The 20,046-nt window shown below is 40.5% G+C and overlaps 1 protein-coding gene across 1 annotated transcript; it reads left to right on the forward strand.

Annotated features, from left to right (window-relative positions):
- Nucleotides 1–464: 464 nt before the first annotated feature.
- SLC33A1 (solute carrier family 33 member 1) lies at nt 465–16,261 on the forward strand. The gene is made up of 6 exons (XM_072618664.1): nt 465–1,227; nt 7,914–8,104; nt 10,235–10,419; nt 10,618–10,735; nt 13,058–13,273; nt 13,945–16,261. The coding sequence occupies exons 1-6, from the start codon at nt 465–467 to the stop codon at nt 14,110–14,112; spliced, it is 1,641 nt and encodes a 546-aa protein (XP_072474765.1). The 3' UTR covers nt 14,113–16,261.
- The last annotated feature ends 3,785 nt before the right edge of the window (nt 16,262–20,046 follow it).

The following is a 20,046-nucleotide window of genomic DNA, read 5'->3' on the forward strand; positions in this document are numbered from 1 at the left end:
CCGCGCGAGGGCGAGAGATCCTGATTGGTCCGCCTGGGGCGGCCGGCCCGAAAGAGGACGGCTTTAAGAACAGGACCACTTCCTGCCGCGCGAGGCCGGAAGTCCTGCGCCGCCGGAAGTCATCCAGTATCTCTGGAATCCTTTCAGGGAAGGGAGAGACGGAGCGCGTCGGCTACTGCGGCTGACGGAGCAGTTGAGGTGCTGGGTCGGCTTCCCGAGCCGGGCCCGCAGCCGCCTCCGCAGGCCCCCGACTCGGCCCGGCCGCGGCGAGTTCGCCTTCGCCCCGCGCAGCATCACGGCCCCCTCGGCCAGCCCGGGGCCCGGCGCGGCAGCCCCGACCGGGACGCCGGCCCGGGCCCTGCCTAGGCGCCCCGCGGCCGCGAGCCTGGCCCCTCGGGGCCGCGGCCAGAAGGGCCCGCGCCGCCTCCCGCCCTGAAGCGGGCCCCCCGCGGCCTGGCCCGGCCATGTCCCCCACCGTCTCCCACAAGGACAGCAGCCGGCAGCGGCGACCCGGCCCCGTCAACCACTGCCTGGACCTGAAAAGCGGGCCGCCGCCGCCGCCGGGCGCCTGGGACGACGAGTCGCCGGCCGACGGCGTGGGCGGCGAGGGGGACACGGAGGCGCTGCTGTGGGCCGCGGGCGCCAGGCCCCCCCGGGGCTACCGGAGCGAGCTGGGCAGCCTGCTGCTGCTGCTCTTTCTCTACGTGCTCCAGGGCATCCCGCTGGGGCTGGCCGGCAGCATTCCGCTGATCCTGCAGAGCCAGAACGTGAGCTACACGGACCAGGCCTTCTTCAGCCTGGTCTTCTGGCCCTTCAGCCTCAAGCTGCTCTGGGCCCCGCTCGTGGACGCCGTGTACGTGCGGAGCTTCGGCCGCCGCAAGTCGTGGCTCGTGCCCACGCAGTACGTCCTGGGGCTCTTCATGATCTACCTGTCCACGCAGGTGGAGCGCCTCCTGGGCGGCGCCCACGGCCCCGACGTCGTGGCGCTCACGCTCGCCTTCTTCTTGTTCGAGTTCCTGGCCGCCACGCAGGACATCGCCGTGGACGGCTGGGCGCTGACCATGCTGTCCCGGGACAACGTGGGCTACGCGTCCACCTGCAACTCCGTGGGCCAGACGGCCGGCTACTTCCTGGGCAACGTGCTGTTCCTGGCGCTGGAGTCGGCCGACTTCTGCAACAAGTACCTGCGCTCGGAGCCGCAGCCGCGGGGCATCGTGACGCTCTCAGGTGAGACGGGCGTGGGGTCTGGGGGAGAGCGCTGTGCGGGCACTTAGCGGGTGCCGTGCCCTGTACATTGACCTTGAAGCGCTGGACGCACAGTGTGATACCGAACAGGGTCTAATCCCGACCAGGTGACTGCTCGGTTCGGTCAGAAGTGGAGATAGATTTACAAGAATACCAGTATGTCTCCCTCCAGGGGTGATTTCCTAATGAATAACGTTCCTTATTCAGCGGCTCCCTAGAAATCAGAACGTAAGAAGCAGCTGAAGTGTAACAGTAACAAAGCACGGGTTTAGAACGTGAAACAAGTAGCCAGCCGGCGCCTGCTCCCACGGAGCTCACAGAGGACTCCAGGCTGCAGCGGCGGCAGGGGGTGAGGAGTCTTCTGGGATGCTATTAACACTGACTTTTACTAGACTGTACTGTACCGAGGACTTTGGTGCAGGTCCTTTCTGGGTCTTGGGTAGCTGTGGTTGCCGAAGAAAGGACTGCAGCACCTGCAAGGACAATTGCCCCTGAGTAGCTTCTGGAGGCCGGGCTGGTTGTGGGGCAGAAGGGCTGGCCCGACTGTTTCTGGAGCTCTCTGGTTTCCTCGCCCACGGCCGGCCCACAGGTTGGTGGTGGTGGTCTGTCGGAGGCAGCAGGCTCCTTCCCGTTGAGAGTTGTTTCCCTCGGGGTTCTAGGGGCTCTGCGAGTCTTGGGCTCTGGTGTGTCTACACGAGCCCAAGGGGAAGTGATAATTGAGGTGGTAGCTGGGCTTTTACTTGCCAGACACATGCTACTTCCAGTTTCTCTTCCAGGACTCCTTGCTGCTGATTCTAACTGGTTTTCCTGTATTCCAAGAAAGATGATCAGTGGATAGTGTTTTTACATGTTATAAGGAAAATCAGATTACTAAGCAAAGTTTTAAAATCTGAGTATATGTTGCAAGGTACATTTTATTCAGAGACAGCCTCTACTGTAGTCAGTACACATTAATTATCACCTCCGATAAGTAGCTCATCTGAGGAAATAGAGGACAGAGAGGATTATTGCGTTTAGGAACAGTAAAATATTTGTTATCCAGGAACCAGGCTTCCCACACTTTCAAGCTTCCAGACCCTGAACTTGGTCATGGCAGATGGGGAAAGAAATAGGAGGGGAGGGCGGGGCAAAGAGGATGAGAGGAATATGGGAGACAAAAAAAAAAAATGGAAAAAATGTAGAGATCACCTGTGGCAGAATCAGGACTGAAACCCAGGGCTCCTACCCCCAATCTGGGATTCTGCCCATTAAAATAGGAAGTCTTGATGTGGGGAACCAAAGACTACTCACACCCAATCATGGTTTGCCAGCCAGGAAGTGAATGCTTTTTCAAAGGTCAAGCAGAACTTTCATCTCCTGCCTCTAGCCCCTTAGGTTTCAGTTTCCTCATGTGCACAGTGAGAAGGATGGCTGAACTAGATCTTAAAGGATCCTCAACTTTCTTAACTGCATTTTCTGCTTCTAGGTGAAGCACATCAGGGATTGGATGTTAGGATCCCAATGTGGCAGCTCCATTTTCATTGATTGCAGTTTTTTCTAGAAATCTTTTAGGTCTTTCCTTTGTTTGTTCTTTGCCTTCTGTTTTCATCTCTAGCTGAACAGACTATAGGTCTCTCACTAAGCTTGTTTTTCCCTCCACTGTTTCTCACTGCTTTATGAAGCAATATTGCTTATGGTCTTCCATTATCATCATCCTCCATAGAATTTTTAAAAATTGTTTTATTTTTTCAATAAGCAAAAATCTTTCTTTTCCTCCCACCCCACCCTCACCCCCGCCTTGAGCCACCATTACAAACATATACAGTTAAGTGAAACAAATTTCCAAATTTGGCTGCATCCAGAAAATCTTTTTCTTATTCTGTACTCTGAGTCTTGCACTTGTCTATTAGGAAATGGACAGCATGTTTCATCATTTGTCACCGTTGGCTGTTGTGCTAATCAGTGTTCCTAATTCTCTGAGGTTATTTGTCTTTACCATACTGTTGTCATTGTATAATCCTGGGTCAGTTCATATGAGTCTTACAGGTTATCTGAAACCATTTCCTTCGTATATGCCGTAGGTAGCACAGTAGTATTCCACCACATTCATTTACCATCACTTGTTCAGCCTTTCCCCCAAATTATACACCTCAGATTTCCATTCTTTGCCACCTTGGAAAAGCTGTAAATATTTTTGTAGGTCTTTAAAGTTTCTTTTGCTTAGGACGCATCCCACCCTTAATTTACCCTCCCCTTGATTCCCTTCCTCCCCTTTCCCTCCTACTCCCCTGTTGAGCTGAATGTATTTTTGTACCCAGCTTAATGTGACCAGTTTTGATGGGAGTAATGTTTGTGTTAGCCTCTCTCCTCTCCCCATCCTCCTTGTTTGTTTCTGTATTTCCTAATTTTCCCTAACCTTCGTCTCCCTTACCCTTTGTTCTATGTCCCTCTTCCCTTCTCTTCTAATATCAAGACCTAATAACCATTCCTAGGCCTCTCCCGATCATAATATGGTTCAGAGGACATACATGGGTCATCTCCCCATATTTGACTGGAAGCAATTTATCCTTGTTTATTTGTGTTTACTTTTTTAGGTTTAAACTTGAAAGTTTCTCTGCAACTCTGGTCTTTTCACCAGGAGTGCTTGAAAATCCTCTGTTGCATTGAAAATCCATTTCCCCCAGTAGTGTGATACTCATTTTTGCTGGGTAGGTTACTCTCAGCTATAAGCCTGTATCTGTTAGATTCTCTCCCCTCAGCTCCTCAACCTCTACAAGTTCCTGACCTGCATTTTTGTTTGAGTAACAGTAATAATAATGAATATTTTTAAAACATTTATATGCACTTAATATGTGCCCGGCACTGTGCTAAGGGCTGTACAATTATTATCTCAATTGATTTTCAGGACAGCTCTTTCAGGCAGATGCTCTTCCCAGTCCCTGTCAGCCAGCTGGGAAGTTGTGATGGTTCAGAGAAGACAGAACTGCAGACTATTTGCTCAGGTCTTTGTCCTGCTTATTCATCTTCAGGCTTCAGATTGGGATAGAAGCTGAAACTAAGCCCCTGCTCTGCTCCTGCTGTGGGTTTCTGAATTTGCTCCTCTGTCTGTACACAGCCCAGGGACTCTGGCACCTCCTTACTCTGGCAGGCCATCCCTCGGCACTAATCTTGGCCTCATACCTCAAACTAGGAAGTGAAGGTTAGGGCCTGGGAGGGGTCTGGGACTTTGGCCCTGATGCAGTCTCTCCATCCCCTTCCCCAGGGTCCACAGACTTCTCTGTCTGTCTCCTGGGCTGGACTAAGGACTCACCATGACTTTGAGGATTTCCCCATCAGGATTCAGTCACATGCATTTTCTCTACCTGTTTGAAGAAGCTGTAGCTTGGCATACTTTTTCCTGCTATGTTGCCATTTTGGTTCCACCAAGATCTTCCAGTGTTTTCCTTTGTCTGACATACTAGTTCCCTGTATCCTCCCCCGTTTCAGCAGTGGGCTGTATTTTGAAATAATTATTCACATTGTTGCTGACGACCTTCTTTCGTATAAGACACAAGGAACCAGTATAATCTCTTCTCTAAACTGTAATTAGGAATAGGTTCAAACTTGTTTAGCTTGTATTTAACCCCTTTTTCTTTGTGTTTTGTTACTAGAGTCAGCAGAGAAATGTTTGGCTTACCTTGTGCCCAGTTGCTTTAGCAAATAAAAATATAAAATTTTTGCCCCCTCCTAGAATCAACTCTTAACTGCCAGTGAAGTAGCTTCATTTTCACTTGAGTCTTTTATGTGTAAGGAGCATTCAGTAGAATTTAAACTTCTGTTGGTGTGACCAAGTTATTGTAATATCTTGAGTGTTTTGAATTGCCCAGGTTTGGTGTCAGTGGCTTTCTGCTGCTGGAGGTCATGTACCTCCAGGGTATACCAGACATGTGCTCTTTGGACTTCAGATGAGGCCAGAATTCACCTTCAGAGAGCCCCAAGGAACCTCCAAAAAGGAAAGGGACCCTGGATTGCCATGGGCCTTCATCTCCACAATGGATGCCTGAGTTTGCTTTGGCAGAGACTGCACCAATTCTCCCAGAGCTCAGGCTGTGCCATTAATCACCTCTCTCTCCACTGGAGGAGAAAGAAACTGATGACACAGATTCTCAGCTGCTGCTCCCACATGCCTCCCAGGCTGTTCAGTGATGCTCCCTGACCTCCAGTGTCCCCACCCCTACCTTACCAGGATTGTTTAGAAGAATCTGCTCATACACATTAGATCCTCCTTTTTGGATCCAAGTGTCCTTCTCCTTCCACCCCCCAATGTATGCTTGCTTTTGTCACTGCCATTTTAATGAAATGTAGGATGAAGGAAATTTTATTTCTGCAAGCAAGAAACAGAGGCTACTTGAAAAATTTATTGTTTGAAACCCAGAACTCATTTTTTTGTTGCGAAAAAATGTAAATGGCAATTAGACCCTTAAGCTGATTCACAATAATTAACCCATGAGATAGTAGAGCTGTAGTACTTGGTTCTTGACCACCACCACCCCCATCAGTACTGTTAGAGGTGCTTATAGGGAAAAGGAGATGAACCACCCTGAACATCCTCCAGGACTTTGAGGGTGGAGAGCCAGCCTGGGGGGGGGGGAGGGGCCCAGACCTGCCTGGGATGGTCCTCTGACAACAGCCAGGTCTCTACATGACTCTGACAGCCATTGGCTTATAGCGTGGAAAGATGATCTGACCTAATCCTCTCAATCCACAAAGTACAACCCTGAGAGTGAGGCATGTGAGATCACTCACTGGGGTCATTCAGGGACAGAGCTTGAATTCAAAGGCATTTGACTCTCACCGTGGTACTTTTTTCTGAATTTCCAGAATTCCCAGAAGCTGGGGGTAGCTTAGAGGGCAGTGAGTGTTGAACACCTGAGTTCCAAGCCTGCCTTTGATAGCTTCTTAGTTGGGTGACAGCCTCCAATTCCCATCTGTCCCCTGGAGAGGATACTTTATGAGGATCAGATCAGACAATTGACAGAACATTCTGCCAGCCTTACTGTTATTGTAGACATGTCAGCTAGTAGTAGGATTGACCGTGAGTTCTTAACTTCAGCTTCCTCATCTCCAAAATGGAAGTATTTTTGCTCTCTACCTCACAAGGAAATTGGGAGGAAGGTGGTTTATAAGCCTTAAGACCCCACAGACATGCTACCTAGTATTGTTTGCAAGTAGGGGAGGGTAAATGAAATCAGTGAAAGAGGGAGTTGAAAAAACACAACTGAAGTTAAAGGTGAAATGTACATACCTTTAACTTATTTAATTTCTTAACTGCCCTGCTAGGGCAGAGTTTCATAAAGATTGCTAATGTGGAAGAAAAGGTGACCCTCGACTGTGTTGCCTGCCTTGCTCTGTGTGTCACACCTCACACGCCTTAGCCTTGTTACACCTTTTCTGTTGCCTTCTGAATCTGGGCCATTGTCCTCTTGAATATTCACCATGTTTGCCAGTCTTCATCCTTTCAGGGTGGATTTGATTTGGAAAAAACTAGAAGTTGCTTAGAACCAAGTCTCTTGAATATTACAAGGAATTAACCTGCCTAATTCTGATTATTATATTGCTGGCTAATCCTGCTTAGAGAATAAAGAATGACAGATTTTTCTGATGACTCATAAACCAATTCTTAAATAATTTTTAATTGATAGGTATTATTTCTGCATACCCTTCATTCCTCATTATATCCCTCCCCTCCCAGTGAACTATCCCCTTGTCACAGTGATTAAGACAGATAAGGGGGAAAGGAGGAAAAATCAAACCAATGCTGGGGGCAGAGCTGCGCATCTCACTCAATTTGGCAAAGAATCCAGGGCTTGCAGTTTCTCAGCTCTTTGCTACAGCATGAGCTGGGCTCACTTGAACCTTATGTGACCAGTGGTTCATTTCAGGCTTTGCATTGCTTCCACTTACATTTTTTTGTCTTGTATGTTGTCCTGCTTCAGCCTTCTTCACTGGGTTACCTGGATTATCAGTTGCGATCTCTTTGGAAGCTGTTCTAAAGTGACTTCTGGCCAGGACAGCCATATGCAGGAGGTGGAGATCCTCCCTGAGTGATGATTCTAAGACAGAAGCCAAGTCTGGCCTTCAGACAGAACAGTCATCACTGGCTGTGTAGTCACACTTTGTGTGTGACACAGGCAGTCCTTTCCTAGGATTCTCTTCCTCTCTCAGATAGTAGAAAGCTCTCTAGTGTTGAACAACTTCTTTCTCTTTGTTCACTGGTTCACTTCCTTGTGATTGGCCCAGGTGGCTGATCTCAGTTTCTCAACGTTGCTATTTTTTCATTGCCTTGATCCAGCTGCCTTTTCAGGAGACTGACTTTGGCCTCAGCCAAATTAATATTTGTATCTGCTAATATTTGTTGTAGGCTATTGCTAGTGATCCATTTTTTAAGGCATTTTTTATAACTTTTTCCTATACCACCGTAATTGGAGAGATTAAAAAATATAAATTTCAAAACCATAAATTAGAAAATTCCCCTTAAGTTACATTGATGTTTCCATAATTCAGTGGACAACCACGAACACCAATGTATGATACATTTTGTGCCTTCTTTCCTTCATTTTCTCAAGCAAAAAGATAGAACCATCCTGTACTCAATTTATATGCCCATTTTGAAGTGAATTATGGTTTAAAGAGTTTACTTTTTATTTTAGATTTTCTGTTTTTCTGGGGGACCATATTTTTGATAACAACAACATTAGTTGCCCTGCTTAAAAAAGAAAACACAGAAGTCATTCCGTTGAAAGAAGAAACAAAAGGGATCATGGACACTTACAAGCTGCTTTTTACAATTGTAAAGATGCCGGCAGTGATGACTTTCTGCCTCATGATTTTAACTGCAAAGGTAAGTACATCTCTCAGATCATCATGTAATTCTATTAATGCTACTATCTTACGTTTAAATTTATTTCAAAGATCAATTCCGTATATGTAAATTTGTTTTTAAGTATTTTAATATAAACTTGACTGGTATTAAACAAGGGACTTTAGAAGAATTAGGCCACATACAGTTTGTCCGTCCCTGTTGTCTCCTAATCTTAATGCTATGTATGAAATTTTCAATTCAAGTCTTTTAAAAGGAAAAAAAAACGACAGAATTTAAATGTAACAAGTAACACAAACCTTAACTCAAAATGGTTGGTCATCATGGCATAAATTTTCAAATTCATGAAATTAAATAGTATTTTCAGTATTGTATTGTCACACTGTGAGTTGATTCATTTGTAGTAGTTCTGATTGATAGGCAGTCTTTCATTCTAGCGTTTATACATTTGGGCTTTCTTATTTTCTCTGTACTCAGCTTTTCTACCATCCTGATGACTTTTTTTACTTCCTGCTTTTCTCTTACTTGTAATCTTTGTTCACAGTTCTTATCAAAGGATCATACATTGAGATTTGGAGAGGCCTTTTAGGTTGTGCCTCGAGAAGGTGAGGAGCTCTTTCCATGCCATAATGGGGGAGATCAGCAAAGCCATGACCTTGGACCTCTGGCTCCAAGGGCTTACTCAGCTTTCATGATTTTTATCTAGTTAGCTGCGATTCTCCCTCCTTTTTTATAGCATTCACTTTTCCTTCTCCTTTACTTGGGTTAGGATTTAGCAATAAGAATATCTGATAGGAAATACCTGTCCTAGAGGGAACAGAAAATGTACTTTCAGAGTCTGTGACATAACATAGGCACCATACAAGTTCTGTTAATATTGGTGATAATTTATTAATTTAATTCAATTATTTTAAAATAATTGTATTTAATTTTGTCAGTAAAAACTTAAAAATAAATGCCATAATAAAAATGAAAATGTCTGCACGAATGTAAGTAGTATAAACATAATTGGATCAGGAAGAACACAGCTTTTTCTCAGTGTGTGCTGAGTGTTTAGAGTCTTCATTAAAAAATCCTACATTCTCAAATTAGAACTTAATTAGAAAATTTAAAACTAACATGTAAACAATTTTTTCAACTATTTTTGGATTCACACAGGGAAAAATGATGGTGAATTACCTTTGTGTATAGTATAACTTTTGATACAGTGTTAAATGTATATAACTTTTATAAAGGAATAACAATACCAGTGGAATTCTGTGTATAAACATCAAGGAATCCTGGCTTTTGGGGGGTTTTTTAGTAATATATTTTTTAGTTTAGCTCCTATCATTAAAAAAAAACACCGTAGCATGCTTCTTTTGCAGAGCAACGTAATGTAAAGAACACTGAGTTTGGAGTTACAGGCTCGGCCTTCAGGCCTGGGGAACCTCTCTGGGCCTTGGTTTCCTGTCTATGACATAAAAAGGCTACCCTGGATGAACTCAAAGCCCTGCCCAAGCTCTAGATCGGTGATCTCCATCCCTCCATATTTTTCCCTCATTCTCGGAAACATTGAAAGATTCTTGGAGTTTTCTAGTTATTTAGAAATTAGTTATAAAGGGAGAAATATCTTTAATTTTTAAGGCAGTAGGGAAAATAGTTTATGAAAATTAAAAAATAATGAGTACATTTTGGTGCTTTTGTCATAGAAGTTCACAGGAGTAAAATTTGGCCCGTCACTAATGGAGTACAGTAGAAGTGCTGAAATTTATTCTTGGTTTCGTTAAAAATATTATAGGACCATGTGGCAAGTCCCCTTTGTTTGACTTGATTTTTTTTAACTTACAAGATAGAGGCAGTAATGTCTTACTTGGTCCTGAGATGGACATAGATTTATAATGAAGTAAGTAATTTGGGTTCAAAAGAGAGGAGGGATGACATCATCGAATGAGCATTACTGGCTCCACCCCTACCAGCTATAAGTACAGCCCTTTGAAGAATCGATTTGTCTGCCTGGACCTCAGTTTCCTTGTCTTCAAAACAAGATAGTTGTATTCATGATCTCTTAAGTCATTTCCAGCTTTAAAAACACTTACTTGTCTGGTCCTGCTTTGGTGAAAGGACATCACAAAGCAAAAGTTGAACTCTCCCTTTGTTTTTACGTTACAGATTGGCTTTTCCGCAGCAGATGCAGTAACAGGCCTGAAATTGGTAGAAGAGGGTGTGCCCAAGGAGCACTTGGCCCTGTTGGCAGTTCCCATGGTTCCCTTGCAGATCATACTGCCTCTGATCATCAGCAAATATACTGCAGGCCCACAGCCACTGAATGTGTTTTATAAAGCCATGCCCTACAGGTGAGTGGGGAAGAGAGTGCAGCAGAAAGTGTATGAAAGTCATATTCACTTTTGTTTCTTCAAATGATTTTCTTATCTTATCGGCCTCAAGCACATTTAGATGGAGGATCCTGTCATTTTAGGTGCACGTTAATAGTTTTATAAAATTTGGTGTGCACCTAAATTGAAAGCAGCTTCTAATTCTTTATTTCTATGCAGATTGTTACTTGGCTTGGAATATGCTTTGATGGTTTGGTGGACTCCCAAAATTGCGCATCAAGGAGGATTTCCAATCTATTACTATATTATAGTGCTGCTGAGTTATGCCTTACATCAGGTAAAAAAAAGTAGTGATTGCTGAGGAGCTCTTCTCATGATCTTTGCCACCTTTTCCATGAAGGTGCAATTTCCCAGATTTGTCCTACTTTTTGTTATTTCAGAAAGCAAAAGGAATTAGACAGGATTAATAATTGGGAAGGTCTCTATCTCTTAATAGGTTTTCAGAATGGTGTGACACTGTGACATAAGAGGACTTCAGCCTGTGCCACCCAGACCTAAGGGGCCTCTCTGGGGCCTGATCAGCCCTTCATTGTTTGTATAGGATGTATGGGAGAGGAGCCATTTCAGCTGGGAGCCTTTGTACTGCCGTACTTGCTTTGGCCTGGGGGGAAAATGAGCGTGTGACATAATAACAAGTAACAAAAATCCAATCTAGACAACCTTTTTAAAAAAGACTTTATTTAAATATAAGAATTATTAACTACAGTATTCATTCAGTTACAAAACAAGTGATTGAGAGCTCAGTAAATCTATAAATAGTAAGCCAAATGGCATCCTAGCTGCGATGGAAACATGCCTTCATTAGAAGACCAAGAGTTACCCTAGAGAGTCTCCTTCAAGCCTCAGGCTCCATCATTTTATGCTCCATATGGATGTATGTTCAGATCTCTATGCCAAAAGCCCCCACTGAGGGTCACAGAAAATCTTGGATTAGAGCTGAATCTCCCTAGTTTAGAAATATTAGCAAACCTGCTATATGAAAAGGTATTATTTATTTAATGTATTGTTACATATCGGAAGATAATCCTAAAATAAGGTCCTCTTACGCCCAAAATACCTCTCCATTCATTGACTTCTTTTTAGGTTTTAGGCATTTCTTCCTCAGCCTCAATCATTCTTCTTTACTGGAAATGTCCATTCAATAGGGACAGCTGAAGGGATGGAGACAATCTCCAACTCCTCCACTGCTTTGGGAGGTCTCAGTTTCTCTGCTGAATTGTGTCTGTATGTATGTGAGACAGTCAGACAGACTTTGCAGACTCCACCTGAGGCAGTGAATGTTTTCTTCTATTAGGAATGCATCTGTAGGATCTAATGATTTTTAGCAGTTTTTTGGGGAAAGAGCTGATCACGACTTGGTTTTAATTTCACTTAAACTGCTTGGTCAGAGTGAATTGTGTTATATTTAGGAAAGTGATTCAAACAAACATTGAGCAGATAACAGTAACAGTGGAAAAATCCTGGGTTCAAATTACATCTCTAGCAACTTACCTGTGTGGCCTTGGGCAAGTCTGTTCCCCTCTCTCCCTTCAGTTTTCTTCTCTGTTAAACCGAGGGGTTTGGGTAGTAGAAGGACCCTTCCTAGTTCCAGTTTTTGGTCCTAGAAAGCATGGTGAAAAGCTAGGAGATTTAGCTGTTGATCTGGGTTGAACACTTTGGGGCTTCTACCCCAAAAGTTATCTCTTGTGTCCCCAAATAATGCCATGGCAGTGGATTGATGCAAAATTTACATGCCTGTGTTGAGAACTTCATAGATCACAGTTTCCAGCTAACTGTAGATAACTTCTTATGGGTAGGACATTTTAAAAATTGATTTGTATATTATATGAAGTCTCCAGCTCAAGACAGAATATTTAATAGGTGCTCAGTTAATAAGTGGTTGATTTAGTGGTTTCTGTAACCTTGTCAGCTATGTGCTAAGGAGCAATTTTATCATTAAAATATTTCCTTTTGAATTATACTGTTTGATTAAGCAGTTATACAATCACCTTTCCATGTTTTTCCTAGGCTAATGTCAGAATGAGTTTGTATTGCTTACTAATCACTTAAGCATGCCACTTGTCAAAGATAAGCCTTTCAAGTGTTAATCAACGTACAAATAATTTGATTTGAATTTTGCCATTTAGGATTAATTAACTTTTTTCTTTATTAGTACAGGTCATTTAAATTTGAATTTTTTAACGTTTAGTATCTTTAGAATTTAGAATCTAATTTTAGAAAAACAAAAACTAAATCTTAAAACCATGCTCCTACCCTGTTAGAACTTCCTGTTATTACGTCCCTAACACAAAATTGCCCTGCCCCTGCCTGAACACTTGAGGACAGCTCACTACTTTTCAAGATAGTCAGTTCCATTTTGGACTGTCACTGTTAATACTTTATATCGAACAACATTTATCTACGTGTGACTTCCACTCATTGCTGCTGGCTTTTCCCTCTACAACCACGCAGGAAAATGCTAATTCCTTTTATATGTGATAACTCTTGAAGTCAGTAATCTGTTCCCATCACCCCTCCCCTACTCTCTTGAGAAAGATGTCCTTGATAGGCTAAACTTCTCTATTTCCTTGCTTTGATTTGTTTGATTTTCTCTCTGCAGATCACATTGTACAGCATGTACGTTTCTATAATGGCTTTCAATGCCAAAGTTAGTGATCCGCTTATTGGAGGCACATATATGACCCTTTTAAATACTGTGTCCAATCTGGGAGGGAACTGGCCCTCCACAGTGGCTCTTTGGCTAGTGGATCCCCTCACAGTGAAGGAGTGCTCGGGAGTGTCAGACCAGGCTTGTTGGACTCCTGAAGCAGCTGACGTGAGTAGAGTTCTTGGTTTGATGCTGCCTAGAATTAAGTGACCATTCACTGTCTCTTCTAGCATTACTTTGTCTTTAATTCCTCCTCACCTCTGCTACAGCACTCTAATAGTGTTCTGTACGCCACAGGTGCCTAGTGTATGCACAGTGAATTATACACAGCTTCTGTAAACAAGAAGAATTTATTAAACCCCTGCTGTGGTCCAGGCTTGGCACAGGTCTGGTGATAACAAAGGACAAATGACAATTCCTGTTGTTACAGAGCTTACAGGTTCTAGTGGGGAGAGAGGCTAATTGCAGGTTCTGAAGTAGTAATGACTGACAATTAAAGTAATAGTAGGAGCTAGAAGTATATCTTCCTTCTCCATATGGCATATCATTTCTGCTGAAAATGGTCTAGAAAGAGCAAATTTATTGAAAATACATACAGACTTTAAAAGTGATGCTTTCATTTTTTTTTAAAAAAAGTTTTTAATGCAAAATGATTGATTTTACAAGGGAGAAAGAACGTAGAATTTTTTTTAAAAGTCTTTCATGAAGGTGGTTTATAATTAAATCATTTGAAGTATTCTAGAAGTAGACAAATGGTGCAAAATTTACACTTTGAAATATATTTTGATTATTTATAAGTACCTGACAACAAATTCTCATTAATGTTTTTGTTTTTACAGCTTTGCAAAAAACTCGGTGGCTCTTGTGTGACTGCATTGGATGGTTATTACGTGGAGTCTATTATTTGTGTTCTTATTGGATTCGGTTGGTGGTTCTTCCTTGGTCCAAAATTTAAAAAACTCCAGGATGAAGGACCATCATCTTGGAAATGCAGGAGGAACAACTGATGCAATTCACTACGGGACATACTAGGAAGGGAGAAATAGTTATAATTTTAATGCAAATGTTATGATAATCAATACACAGGAGTATAAACACACTTTCAAATAAGAAAATTATTCATACAAAAATGCCAAATGGTTGAAAAGCTGAGACTTCTATGTATATGTAATCTTTTTTTCCTTGCCTTTTCAATGTAAAGGTGTACTTCAGGTCAGAAAATTGGTTCTCAAAATAGCCTCTCCTTCTTCTTGAATTGTATTTTTTAGTTTACTGACCATTGCATGTTTCAGACTGCAGTTGCAGTGGCTCTGGGAGAGCTCATCATGTCTCCCACATATTGTTATTTACCCATTCAGCTGAGATGTGACTCTCGGGGCATATTTGGGACAAATGCAGTAAGTGGAACAAAGTATAACCTGCAAATATGAGTAGAACCTTGTGAGATAAACAGCTGGAAATCTCCTTTTGGCTTTCACATTTAGTAATTTAATTTGGAATTGGCTGAGAGGGAAAATTTAGACCACTCAGATGCCCTTTTAACTGTCACTTTTCTGCCATAACTATGTTTTAAAGGGTGGATCTTTGTGTTTAAAAATAACACTTTTAACTGTATTTTCTGGCTTTTGTAAGCATTTCAAGATTTATAAGAAGATGAAAACATATTTTTTATAACTTGAAAGTTGAGTTTTTTAATTTATTGACTTCATTTGGGGGAAAGGAAGCATTCTGAAGCCTTGTTAACTTCTCTTACACTAAATCTGAGGGGGTGTCTCACAACAGACAGACTTGTAGAGAAGGGTCACATTTAGTTTCGTGTATATTTAGTGGCATAATTTCAGAAATAAAAAGAAAGCACAATGTTATCCAAGTAGTTTTCCTTTGTTCCTAAGAAAAAATAACAAAACTTAGTAACTAACATTCCTTTTCTTTTCTCCCCTTTTAATTTTTAATAATATTAAAACAGTAATCTTTTTTTTTTTAACATCTGATCTCTTTCAAAGAAAATGTCAAAGATGTTAGTGCCTTTGACAGAAGCAAATCATGATGCTAATGGAGAGACTGATTAAGAAAGCACTTTACAATTAGTGAGGAAAGATCTCACAGTTCAGTTGTGCCAAACAAGGTGTTTGTCACATTTTTTCCACTTATTGTCACAGAAGCTGCTGTTGGCAAACCAACGTTTTCAGAGCAATACTTGCTGTATTGCATAAGTTCAGTGAATTCATTTTGAGTGCCTTTGCAATTTCCAACACATGTATATGTAGATCCGCTGACAAGGCACTTTGCATACCTTATGTTTTAAGTCATTATGTCTCTTTAGAGATAATGTTAATACCTTTAAAAGGTAAAGATAAGAAAGAATATCTTCTGATACTGATTTTTAATCCTTTTGAAATTAAATTTCATAAGGTGCTCTTTTTGTTTTCCCTAGCCATATTTGGTTTTCTTTAATGAGTTGATTTTGGCTGAAAAATGTTTACTAATTTATGACCTTGTTAATTTTGTAATATAAACTTGTATAGTGAGTAGGGTTTTATGATTATCAGAATAAGAGCTGAGTGATTTTTTTTTTTTAAGGTGGTTAGCATATGAAGAATACGTGAACAATGTCCTGTAAGCCTTCAGGATTGCCAGTGTTTTGGGCCCGCTGCTGATCTTGGGGTGGGCGCCACATGCTGAAGAATCCCTTCTAGATAGAAGCAGGCAACATTGACTCTGGCATGCTGCCAGACACTTGTCACGTTGGTCTAGCATTGTGTATTTCATTTAAAATGATTTACTTGTAAAGAAAAAATAGCTCTTCATGTGAAATGTGTTTTTATCCTTAGTATTTTGAATTTAAAAGCTTAAAGTTTAGCTAGTGACATGATCACATTGTTCTCCTGATCCATCGTAAGGCCATTATAGATCTGAATATATGAGTTGTAACTTTAAGCTTAAGGACACTTAAATAATTTGGACGTTAAAAGTATTTTTTTAAGTTAAGACTTGAAAATAAAAATCATTTATTGCAACTAGAAGAATTTATAGTAATCAGTCATTTTCAGTATCAAAGCTACATCATAACTAATGCCGTGAATTAGATGTTTGATATACAAATGATTATAACATACCAAGGTGATTTGTTAATAAAATTTCACATTTGAAATATCAGCCATGATGTTTGCATAGATTATAATCGCCAGTGGCATCATCCTCAAAAGGAATTTGCCTGTGTAAAAGGAGCCATTGTAATCTTTAATACCAAAGAAGTACAACACCTTCCGTCTTGGGATTCTTTCACTTTTTACTAAATCTGGTGAAATACACTTTAAAGGGGGAAGTAGTTTTTACATTGTTTTGTTTTACACTGTGAACGCTGGGCAACCTCTTTTGGTTAAGCTGGCTGCTGTTTATAATTAATTTGTAGAATTAAATAAATTGAATATTTTTCATTATCTGCTATGTTTCAAAGCACTCTGTTGGGCAGTAGGGCTGCAGGGATGCACAGTGACACAGCCTTCACTCTTGAGGCACTTAAAACCTCGTAAGGCAAAATGATACAGGTGCACAAATAACTCTAATACAAGATGCCCTCTGAGCACAGGAGGTTCAAGGATTGAGGTCACTTCTAGCTGGGGAGGATCGGTGTTGGACATTGACTTGTTATTGAATGATGCCAATAATGTGCCTGTGTAGATGTATGTGGTGTGCAACTGATGCCCAGCAGTCACCGTTAACAAAAATCACAAAACATCCTGTTTTGGGGACACTCACTTTATTAGGTCAGTGAGGAAAGATAGGGAGATGAATTTGTTTATGCCTTCTAATATTTTAGTTTGCTTTGAAATTAAACCCAGCAGGGTAATATATATTAGATCCTTAGCTTAAATGTGTTATCAATACATAAACTTGAAATAGTTACATTTGTTACTGACTAACAATCTCTTGAAAATCAAGTTGAAGGTACTGCAACAAAACTGAAAACATGTGGATGTGTTTTGTTTATAGAATATTTATTAAACAAGGCCTAGAGAGGAGAGGAGAACAGCTATGCTGGCAGAAATAGGGGTAAAGCAATTCACTTGAGGTTCTGGTAGCCCAAATGGCAGACTGTAGTACAAAGGACCCCTCTTCTCACTTGGAGTTGAGCCACCAAGTGACCTGGATTTTGGTTTGTAAATTGTACCCAATCTTAGGCATATTCATAATTTAAATTGTCAGACTGTCATAATGCTAACGTAACTTACATGAATGTTAGCTTTCCACACTAATTACTCATCTAAAACAGAATGTTGTAAAATGTAATGACTGCCAGGCGGCAGAGTGCATAGAATGCTGAACCAGTCATACCAGAAAAAGGGCTGTTTCTGCATAGGGGACCTTTCTGTCTTTGACCTTCTTGAGGTACATGGCCAGCAATGGAATCTCTAGGTCAAAGCAGTGTGGGCATTTTCGTCTTATTTTGGTTTTTACCATAATTTTAAATTGCTTTCCAGAATGACTAGTTAGATTTCTTTACAATTCCACCAAGTTTGTAAGTGTCGGTCTTTGCATAACCCCTCAAATATAAATGTGCCCACCAGTTGCCCCCTTTGCCAATTTCTTGGTTTTGTAAAACTTGGGAATTACTTTGATTTCAATTTCTCATAAGGTTCTCAAAAGCTTAGAAAGAAAGCATTCTTTCACATGGTTTTAATATAGTTTGTAATTCTTCTGAGAACATTTGTTTCTACACTTTTACCACTTATTTGTGAAATTTCTCTTGTTTTTATAAATTTGTGCTACTTTCTTTTTTTCTTTGATACCTGATCTTTTAAGTAAAAAAAATTCTTTAAGTTACCCTTTTACATTTTCAATATTAAACACTACTAGTTTCCATATAAGGACTCGATTATCTTAGATATCACCTTGCAGCTACAGAGACTTGTTTTTAGCATTGCCTTTATGATAGCTTATCATTTGAGAGGGCAGACAAGAATTTCCTTTATCCCTAGTTTTAAGATGGCAGGTGGGAGCTCTGTTTTCTCTGTTGAGCTTGTATGTCCCCTGAGTTAGCATTCCACATATCCTCATCTACTCCCCTGGATCTCTTTGAGAGCCTTGATAGGCTCTGCCAGCTAGACTAATGCATTCTTCACATTTTTTCTGTAGTTTGTTAATAAAATAAGATGTCATAATCATTTGGGCAGAGATGTCACATTTGGAAGCCCAAAGTTTGTGTTCCTTGTATTAAATTTCTTAGGTGAAAGGATTCAATTAGACTTTAAAAAAATTTGTGTTGCTGTTTTATAGTTTTAAGTATCCAAAATTTCTCTGTTTTTTGGTGACTCCTATTTTTCACAGTAGATTCTATTTTTTTGGTCACATACAGCAAATTACTATTGGACTTTTAATAAGTTTGATAGGTCACATGAAGCACATCTGGAAGAGTATACAGAGTATGATTCTTGGTTTATTTTATTGTAATTTAACTTAGCATATAGCCTTTTATAGGAAAATTACATGAGGAATAAGTGGATAAGTAACAAGACTTATTGTTTGGTACTAGTCTTGGGGTACTAGTTTGATTTGTAGGGAAATAAGTTAGCTTATTACATATTGTATTTATAACTTATTACCCTAATAGATAATCATATAAATTTATTTAAAATATGACCAGTGAATTCCATATACCTTTTTCATTAAAAAGCTCACAATATCTGAGTATTAAAAATGAAAACTTGATCGTTATAAAATTATGACAATGTTTATTCCAGCAGACAGTTATCAAATTCGTGAAGCTGAATTGTGGCATTAAACATAACTTGGTTTAATTATGTTCCTTTTTATAAATTGATGATTGAAAATTAGTAAGATTGAAGTTATATCAGGCTTGATCATCTCCTCTATTAAATACTGATATGCTATCTTTGTAGGAATTACTATAAAACTGAGGAAGACCATGTGAAAAAGATAATCATCTGATTTTTTATTTTTTTTTACTCATTTATATGATTCTTGGTTTAAAAAATACACTTAAAAAGTAAGTATGCTTACCATTTTGCGGAAAAAAGAAGTAACTAATGTTAACTAATATTTTGACACCATGTTAGTGTAGAAGAATGCTGCTCACTTTTTAAAAAGTAAATTAACTGTAAAAACACAGAAACATATATAGATACCAAAATACTTTTAAAAGTTTAAAAAGAGATATTTATTGATTGCCTGGATTTCTGCCTGTGTCCCTCTCTTTCCCACCCCCCACCAGAGCCATCTCTTTCAGTGAATTTTTTTTAAGAAGAAAAAAAATTCAGTAAAGCTGATCAACAAGTTGAAATAAACTGCCATTATATGAAATGTTCGACAGCTGTGGAGTTGTTGGCTCCCATCTCTTTGGGGCCAAGCTTGTTGCTTAGAATTTTGCACCATTAAATGCCATTTGTGTTGTTAAAAGTTGTTCTCATTTAACTTGGGTGTATTGTTTCCCTGTCTCTGCTTTGCTCAGTTTGGTGGGTTTCAGTTCATGTAAGTCTATCCATGCTACCCTGTATTCATTATGCTTGTTTCTTGCAGCACAGTAATATTGAATTACATTCACATGTCACATTTTGGTTAGCTGTTCCTAAATCAGTGGACACCTTCTTTTTCCAGGTCTTCACTATCACAAAAAGTGCTCCTGTAAATATTTTGGGGCATAGGGAGCCTTTTAAAGATTTTTTTTAAATGCTCAAGGGCTAATTTTAAGGAAAAATAAAACTTTTTTTTAAAAAAATGAGTTAAATTTCCTTCTAAAGGAGTATTTTAATTGTAACCTAAGCACCATAATGGTTTTTATAAATATAAATTCTTCAGTTGCAAGAAATGTGGAGTTCTCAATTTTTTTTCCTGAAAAGTCGCAAATAATGGCCAATTCTGATTAAATATTTTTTTAAAGTATCCCAGGTTGGGAGTGGCAGAGGTTCTTCAGTAGTGGAGAG

This window comes from Notamacropus eugenii, chromosome 6 (assembly GCF_028372415.1).
Source record: "Notamacropus eugenii isolate mMacEug1 chromosome 6, mMacEug1.pri_v2, whole genome shotgun sequence".
NCBI classification, from domain to species: domain Eukaryota; kingdom Metazoa; phylum Chordata; class Mammalia; order Diprotodontia; family Macropodidae; genus Notamacropus; species Notamacropus eugenii.